At 38.8% G+C, this 8,846-nt stretch overlaps 1 protein-coding gene across 3 annotated transcripts in view; it reads left to right on the top strand.

Moving 5' to 3' along the window:
- Positions 1-2,204: 2,204 nt before the first annotated feature.
- LOC144664943 (bromodomain-containing protein 3-like) overlaps positions 2,205-8,846 on the top strand; it is a 21,690-nt gene continuing 15,048 nt past the window's right edge. Inside the window, exons 1-8 of one of the 3 annotated variants that reach the window (XM_078526140.1) lie at positions 2,205-3,419; positions 3,691-3,841; positions 3,992-4,156; positions 4,244-4,390; positions 5,689-5,757; positions 6,493-6,601; positions 7,536-7,699; positions 7,987-8,169. In XM_078526140.1, the coding sequence (XP_078382266.1) occupies positions 3,355-3,419; positions 3,691-3,841; positions 3,992-4,156; positions 4,244-4,390; positions 5,689-5,757; positions 6,493-6,601; positions 7,536-7,699; positions 7,987-8,169 (1,053 nt within the window). In that variant the 5' untranslated portion in view covers positions 2,205-3,354. The remainder of the gene's footprint in view (positions 3,420-3,690; positions 3,842-3,991; positions 4,157-4,243; positions 4,391-5,688; positions 5,758-6,492; positions 6,602-7,535; positions 7,700-7,986; positions 8,170-8,846) is intronic. The other 2 variants (XM_078526147.1, XM_078526152.1) reach the window with 2 other exon arrangements.

Here is an 8,846-nt window from a genome sequence, read left to right on the forward strand (position 1 = left end):
CTATATGCTTTAAAAACAGCAATAAGAGAAAGAAAGAAAATTCCTGAATATTTTAAAAGATAATTAAAAGTTGGGCTCACTTACCCCCTCAAAACTATAAGCCACCTTAAGTTGTAATGAAGCTATGGTTTTGTCATTAACATCTATAGAAGTAATTTTTTGCCAGCATTGAGTTTAGTTTCATAGTGAGTATTTGGCCAAACGTAATGAATTAAACTTAACTCAGCCGTGACACAGTCCCTTTAAGCAAGGTTTGCTTGTTATTGAAAGGTGCAGTAAAGAGTAGATTGTGAAAATGTGTGTAAGGGGTGCCGAGCTGTAAATATATAGTGCACCCTAAAAGTTTGAGAAGTTTTGTAGTAAAAAAAAGTTCTAGATGACATTAATGATGATGTTAATATTTGCAGGATGCATTTAGGCATAATATATCTACCTGCATGAAAATAAGACACCCTTATGTATGTTATAGAAGACAGTCCTTGTGTGATGATACTGTGGTTAACTTTTTTAAATGCACAAAAGGAATGTTTAGATTAAAGCTTCTTTGTTGAAGTACACTATTTTTTTGTATTTGAAACACCTGTACAAAGTACCGGTAGTTATTTTTTTAGGCAATTGAGTTTTTACATAAAAGTGGAGATTATTGTTACAAGGGTAGTTTCTATGTAGGTTAAACCTAGTTAGATTTTGCTATGTTAATGTGATAATGTTACAACATTATAAACGTACATGATAGGTCTTATAATATGAACAATTTACGGGAAATGGTTGTGTGTAATAGTCTAAGCTCATAGTAATATACTTGTGTGTTTTCCTTTTTCTTAAAAATGAGAATAAAACTAATTTCAAGAATAAGTAAATTGATGCTTCTTTAGTACACCCCTACTCTAGCATTTGAACAGTCTCAACAGTTTGATCCAACGTCCAACTAGTTTGGTGAAAATGTTGAAACCACATAGAACCACATTGCTGAGATCAGGCATTCTTTATTTTTCACGGTGGGAGGAAAAAGAAACAAAAAAGGAAAAAAGAATGCCTGATTGCAGTTTAGGACACATTCAGACAGGTCGGATAAAAATTTACTTCAAGTGAAACTTTAAGTCCAGCCTGTCCAGGTGTTTAGCTTGTGTGGTCAGGCTTTTGCTTTCTTTTGAACAAGCTCCTCATACTCTTTGTGGCTTGAAAATGCTTGGGTAAGCCAATAAGCTTGGATCCAAGTGGGTGGGGGGGGGGGGGAGTTACTCCCATATATGGGCTACAGTCAACTCTCTCTAAGACGGACACGCCGTGCACAGATAGCCATTATTTGGGTCGTCACGGAATGCTTCTCTCTCCTCGAATAGGGTGTCATTTTTTCCATTTTGGGGCCTTAAAAAGGGTATCAATTTTCACTTTCTTTATTCTTAAATAGGGTCAGGGTTTAAGACCCTTCACGGCACACCCCTTATCCTAAACTTATGAGAGTACCCACCCCCCGGGGCTTGGATGCATCCTACCAAAATTTGAAAAACTGTGTGGGTAACATGCTAACATGTTGCAACATGTTTAATTTCTTTCCATAACATATAAAGTAACATTAAGACCCATGCAACAGTGTTGGTACCATTTAACCAGGAATTTAGTATTTATGGTCAACAAATTTTTTCACAGGACTTTTGAATACTGTTAGTCCCCGATCTTCTCCCCTCCCCCCCCCCTCAAAAACTTTTAAAATTTCTAATAAAAGTCAGATCATCAAAAGCAAGCATAGAGGGTTTATAATTATTTACGAGGGTAAAAAGGTATGTTTTGCGTGAGTATGTGCTGTCTGGGTCTCCGAAGTAGACCCCTTTTTTGAGAAAGAATTTGCATTCAAAATGATACCCGTAAACAGGTCAATTTTTTGAAAATGATGATAGCAATAATAATAACAGCAATAACAACAACAAATGATAAAAATAATAATAATAATAATTAATTATTATAGATAAAAAGGTAAGGAATAAACAGTGTTGCAAATGTTTAAGTTTGCTACTGGTAAATAAAAATACAGTAATATTGTCAAATATATAAACGTACATTTTATCGGTGCTTCCCACGGGGCTGGTGTTTTTTTGGTTTCTTTTTTTTTTTTGAAAATCCCGCGGAGTCATACCGTGTCGTCACAAGGTTGCGTGCGCAACCTTCTTGGGATGAAGTGCTTGCATTTATTGTCCTTTGGCAGCCTTTGGCGAATAGAGTTATCTTTATCTTGGCATGGTCACAGATTGAGAACTGGATTATAATTTAACAAGGTACATTATGGATGGCAGTGAAACTGTATATACATTTAGTACAGCACCAGCCGGATTTTATTACTTCAGGCTTGATAAGTTGGATCAAATTCACCGTGAACAAAGCCAGTCGCGAATTAATTATTTACACGGTATTTTCCGAGGAACATTTTTATGATGGGAAAAACGGTGCGTTTAAAATTCTGGATTGAAGATGAATTGTTACAAGATCTGGAAGGAGTTTTCTTGTGGATAAACCTTTTTTACGGTCATCTCGTAATGCAGTGATTCCCCGAGATTTCGTCAGAGTTTATAAAACAGTCACGGTGAAAGAAGAAATGTAAACAATGTCACGCATGAACGAGGAGCTACCAAACCGGCAGCAAAGGCTATTAAAGAACTTGATCTTCAGTTGATCATGTTTGGTACATCTGTTTAATTTTCCAATATGAATATGGATCAGGAGAAAAACATTTCTCGTTGTGGAAATCACTTCCTGTTAAAGCACAACGTTTTTGTAATCTTTTCCGCTGCGTGACAACAACCTTCTCGGAACTACTCACTGAACTGCTTTTTAAAGCACCCGGCTTTAATAACGCGTCGATCTACGGTTCACTGTTATAATATGAAATTTCTCAATCAAGAACAGTGAATTTTTCTCTTGGACACAACATGATTTCACTGAGTATTCTATACTACAAGGAATTTTATTAAAGCGGGTGTCCGGTTCGGTTACGAATGGTCAGAGATCGCGCGCCACTTTTGTGGAGTGGTATTTGTTTGATACTTGAGAATAGCCCGGAGACTGTCACGAAAATTTCGGGAATTTCCCCGATTCTTGAGACTGCAATTAAAACTGGAAAAAAATTACAATGAATATTGAAAGGTCTTGAAAACCCCGGTTGCGAGGGAGACTCCAAATCGGCGTGCAGAAAATCACTTTTGGCGCGCTGACTAAGGGCACGTGACACTAAACAGTGACGTGGCTTGTAAGCTCTTCGCTGGGGGTCGTTCGAGAATTCAAAAGGGCGGCCTTCGCTCTCAAGCGAGCCGGACGGATCTGTAAAGGAGGAACGAATCTGTGAGGAATCTCTCGCCGTGTATGGAAACGCAAGGCCATCCGACAATCCAAAGCTTGCAGAACCCTCTAACGAACCTTATCGAACGGTATGGTCCGGTTATTATTGGGTTCCTGGGCTTGTGAATTGTGATATTCGTTCGTGAAAGGTTGTGCGTGTCACCGCCAAAAATGGCGTTGGCACTGTAAGATGGCGTTGAAGTGACGCGGACTTTTTTCTCGCTCACAAGAAGATTTTTACGTCTTCCAAAGTAGCATTAAGTGTTTCTAAAGTTATCCTGCACATTTTTATGCTATTTTGGAGTCGACTTAGGTAAATTCGAGGGCGAAATTGACGAGGTTGTATTGCATCACCTCTAGGCCCAGCTCAGCTTTACAGTCTGGTCTCACTAATGAACATAACTCTGGCGATTCATTGAATGGATTGCGATCAGAGACGAGCCCCGAGGGGCTCGGGAAGCGAATAAGGCGTTTATCACACAAGTACGACGATTTTGAACAACAAACATTGGTAAATATTACTCTAATCCATTTCGTTGTTCGTTAGCTTCGCTCGAGCAGCGTCTAAAGCTTGAATTTATAATTTCGTGTTTGGTTATAACATGCGAAACCAAAATAAATTCTACCCAAACTGTTGTTTTGTTTTAAATGTCTTTTGTAGAGAGGAATGGCTCAAACACCGACTACCGGGCAAGTAGAGCCAAAAGTTCAACGAACTACAAACCAACTCCAGTATTTGTCGAAAACGATCATGAAAGCGATGTGGAGGCATCCATATGCCTGGCCCTTCCACGAACCTGTGGACGCTGTAAAATTAAATCTGCCGGTTAGTATGCTCTAAAACCATACTATAGTGCTCATTTTATCCCTTTGGAAGACGTTGTTGTTAACTGGAGGTCTTGTGGTTTTGTAGGATTACTACACGATCATAAAACGTCCCATGGATATGGCTCAGATCAAGAGAAAGCTGGAAAACCACGAGTATTCTCGGAGTCAAGAGTGTATAGATGAGTTTCGCTTAATTTTTAACAACTGCATCACCTACAACAAGCCTGGAGAGGTAAGATTTTAATGTGCCAATTGCAAATCAATTTAATGTGTTTCCCACATTAAATAATACAGAAAGTGTTCGATTTTTAAGCTGGAAAGTCAAGAGGAAATTGAGTTAGCTTGACAGGAATTTTGACAGCATTTAAATTTAATTTGCATTTCCACTTCAAGCTATTTCAATCCCTCTTTACTTTAAATCTACTTCTGAAATCCAGGAAATGCTTATCTATAGTTGAGATAATTTAGTTATACAGCTCCAAAGTGTATGTCCTGCTAGCTAATATAAATTCTGTTGGGATAATTTCCTAGTCAACAAAGCAGAATAGAATTCATTTCTGTGGTTATTTTTTTGGCTGAATAAAATGATCAGTTAACTGTATGTTAAACTATTGTTTGAATAGTAGCACTCTTAGCTAGTGATAGTACTTCCTATCAGTGCTTGCAACATAGTGAAAGTTGTGAACACAAGAAGAGGAAATATTCCATTTCACCTCATGGTAGACAGGAAAGTGGAGAGTGTAGCAAGTTGCCATGGTGCTTTTGGATCAAGAATAAATTCAGCATTTCTTCACATTTGACATGGTTGAACCTGGTTAAGGGAATAGCTGTTATTGGAGTTCTCAGCGGTTTGACATTCAAACAAGGCTTAAGGGTCATTCTGCATTGTGTTCACTGATTTGTTGACCCTTTCGCCTCGTTCGCATACCTTTTTAACAAAAGAATATATTATCGCTGGCTCAACTGCAATAACAGCTATTAAAAAAGTGTGAATAAACTACATGCTGTGCTATGCAATTATCAATTTATAATTTTAACATGAGTGAAAGAGTCTAAGTATGACAGGTTCACTTTTGAGCATCACAATCCACCATAAGAGCATATTGTTGTCAGTATCTGCAGACACAGTGTAGATGGCACTATCATATACATATCGTTTAAAGTATCTTTAAAAATAATCTTGTGGACCTGTAAGAAAGTTTAACTTGACAAGAGTTGTTTGGTCAAGGAACTAGTTAACGATTTCAAATTACGTGGTAGTGATTCAAATAATATCTGGTTTGTACCCTGAAAAAAAAAATGTTTTTAAACATTAATAAAGCTTTTCTTTCATGTTTAAGTAAATTCCTTTTATATGAAAAGTGCACCAAGCTAAGCTTGTGTTACTCAACAGTCTGATGTGGATATGACTCAAATTTGGGAAAAATTTCTTCATTTCTCTGAATTATAATCCTGGGTTATCCATGGCTTCCTTGCCCTGTCGTGAAAACATACTGTGTATTATATCTTAGATGTACATGTCTTCCTCAGGATGTAGTCCTCATGTGCCAGTCACTGGAGAAAGTTTTTAACCAGAAACTTGCTACCATGCCTGCTGAGGTAGGAGTAATGGATTGTTTTGGCAGTTGTAAGGGTTCATGGGGTTAAAAATGATAACTTTTAAATTAAGCTCGCATAGAAACTCACCTTCACTGAGAAGAAAACATTACAAGAAGTACTGTGTCACAGTGCTGGGAACAAATTTTTGTGGATGATAGTCACAGTAAGAGCCTGATGCTGGTTTTTTTTATCTTTTTTGTCCTGAACCAATGACGTAGGAAATCACACTGCCCTAGCTTTGAATTGCAATCAATGTTTGTTTGTTTGAGAAGGAAATACAACCAAGGCTACAGGAGTCAAACGTGACATCAACTGCAACTTTTGGATTCTATAGAAATGAGTTGCTACCTTTCTGATCCTTTCAACAACACACAACCTCTGAAGTCCAAAACCTAATATTGTTAACCATTGCAGTTTTTGCTGTGGTTGATCATTATTACGACAACAATCAACGACCCTTTCAAGAAAGAAAGATACAAAAAAATTGATCAAAATTTACCAATCACTACCCTTGGACATGACCGTTTGAACAAGTTAAAGTGATAATCTGTTTCCTGAGAGGCCCACAAAGATGATTGACAGCAGTGCAACTGTTGACAGAGCTGCATTTGCATGTTATGTAAAGTTGTTACCTGGGGATAGAAGAAAACATTGCTGCTTATTTCAACTTATGTTTCAAAACTGAGCAAGTTGTGATAGAAGTGTTCATTGTGTTTTCATCTTTGTTTCCTGCAGGAATACGAGGTAATCCTGGGACCCAACAAAAAGGCTATGCCAGGTGGACCAGCGGCAAAAAGAGCAAAGAAGGGTGGTGTGACAGCTGTCAAAATGGAGCACATTCCAGGTTAGTGTCCAAAGTACATGTTGATTATAAAATGTACATGTACGTGCTGGATTACTGCGTGTATATTTGCGTACTGAATTTAAAATTCTTACTTGGCTCAGAGTCTTGGGAGAATAAAACACATCAAGGTCAAGGGATGTATAAACAACTTCTTTTGTTTTATTCCCCATTCCTCAGTGTAAGAAATATTGTTGCCTATTGGTAAAATTTGTAAGTCAACATTTAATACAAACCAGGGTTGTAGCTAGGGCGGTGCCGGCATTCACGCTGAAAGAGAACTTGAATCGGCTAAATTCACTGAAAACAAAGACTAGGTACCTTTAGAGCTGTCAGGCCAGGCCAGCTGGGTTGTTGTGAGCCGGCTAGTGTTTTCTTAGCTACATCCCTGCAAACCCTGTGTGGAACCAACTAAAATAGTTTTCCCGCCACTCCATGCAAAACCCTAATAAGATCGTACTTACATCTTAGCTTGTGCGTGTGGAATGCGGTGGCGGATCACACACGACAGCGTGAGCAAAGTGTTTGTTTCACAAATCTTTTTTTTTTCAAAGAGAGTCTGAATTCCTTCAGTAAAAACACGTAACGTTTGAGGTCGTATTAGTGACTTTGTGGTAGAGATGTACGATTTTAACCATGAAATTTCTTCTTGGTTTGCAAAAAAAGCGAGATCTTAAATGTTCCACAAGCTGCACATGCGCGCAAACGGTAGCAGATGGCGAGAGCAATTGTTAGCTCTAGTGCTTTTGAGAGCGTACTGTGGGCTCCATCTTGACCGCCAGTTAATCCAAAAAATTAATGCCCGCGCAGCAAAAACCAGTTTAATCCAGCTGACAAGCCCAAACTTTGGGGCCGAATCTTAACCACAGGGAAGTTAAAAGAGGCTCTGCTCGCAGATTGGAGGAGAGGGAAACTGATGTACGTTATCTCATTTCAGTTGCTCCAGATAGTACCCCCATGACAAGTTTGCCGTATGCCACTGCACCTGTGTCAGTAACAGCAACAACAGCACTTCCAACTCCTGTGGATGCAACAACTGTCCTACCCTCCCCTGGTATTTTGGCTGCTCCTGCTTTGCCTTCAGCTGTTCAGCCTGCCAAGGTTTGTAAATTTGCTTTTTGCAAGTACACATACTCTCTCAAATCCACGAGAAGCTTTGTTCTTGTGCATGTTTATGAGAAAAAAGAGACGGTGAAGATTTAAACAACCATCAACCATTCTTAAAACTTAAATTTTTACGGGGTCAGCTTGAGTGCTCAAGTTTTAGCAGGTTTTTGTTAGCTGTACTTAAACTGTTACCATGCTAAGAGGTCTTTTTGGTAACTTTATTTTTGCCTGTATTGCTCGAATGTTTGGCGGAAACCATCTTAACTGTTCTTTGTTTTTAGGTTAAAAAGGGAGTAAAACGAAAGGCTGATACTACGACTCCCACAACCCCTATCAGTGGAATGGGAGATCCTATGCCCCCTATAAAGGCCAAGGCAGCTAAGATACCAACTCGACGAGAGTCAACCAGAACTGTGAAAAAGCCAAATCGAGATCTACCCGAAGAGCCGCAAGTGGTAAGCAATGTAAATACCAAAACTTCTTTTTGTAATTTGTATGTAGTTATCCAATTTCATTTCTCTGTTTGAAGAGTGTTGTGTTAGTGAAGCATCTCTTAGGATTGATCAGGACACAGTTTAAATACTAGGCTTATCAGTTGAGTATGCAATGAGGGAAGTTTCTTGCCCAAGTTTTACCATTTAAAACTCTACTGTTGTCAGGGGCAACAGAGCTGGTGTCCATTGAAAACACCTCGTGCTATTGATGTCAGCAGTCCCAATCGCATGAAAGTTGATTTACTGAAGTGTGACAGACTGCTGATATTGATAGCACCAAATGTTTCCAATAGAAACCAGCTCTGTCGTTCATTCCTTACAACAGCAGAGTTTTAAGTGTAAAACTTGGGAGCAAAACTTCCCTCGTTGCATACTCAACTTGTAAGTGTAGTATTTTGGTTGCCATGTCTAATATACCACATCATGCCATGTCTAATATACCACATTCATATTCTCAGTGTTCAACTGGAACTAGCTTACAATGGAGGCTAAAGTAGAGGCATCTTTACAAATGCAAATTACATAAAGCTGCAGTATTTGTGAGGATATTCCCCTGCAATAGCCTCCATGGCAAGCTAGTTCCGATCCAATCTGGAGAAACTCACATTGTTTCTGGGTTTCCTTTGTCATGCTTCATTTCTTCCTAC

The sequence above is a fragment of the Oculina patagonica genome, chromosome 1 (genome assembly GCF_052425735.1).
Source record: "Oculina patagonica isolate OP01 chromosome 1, crgOcupat, whole genome shotgun sequence".
Classification (NCBI taxonomy): Eukaryota; Metazoa; Cnidaria; class Anthozoa; order Scleractinia; family Oculinidae; genus Oculina; species Oculina patagonica.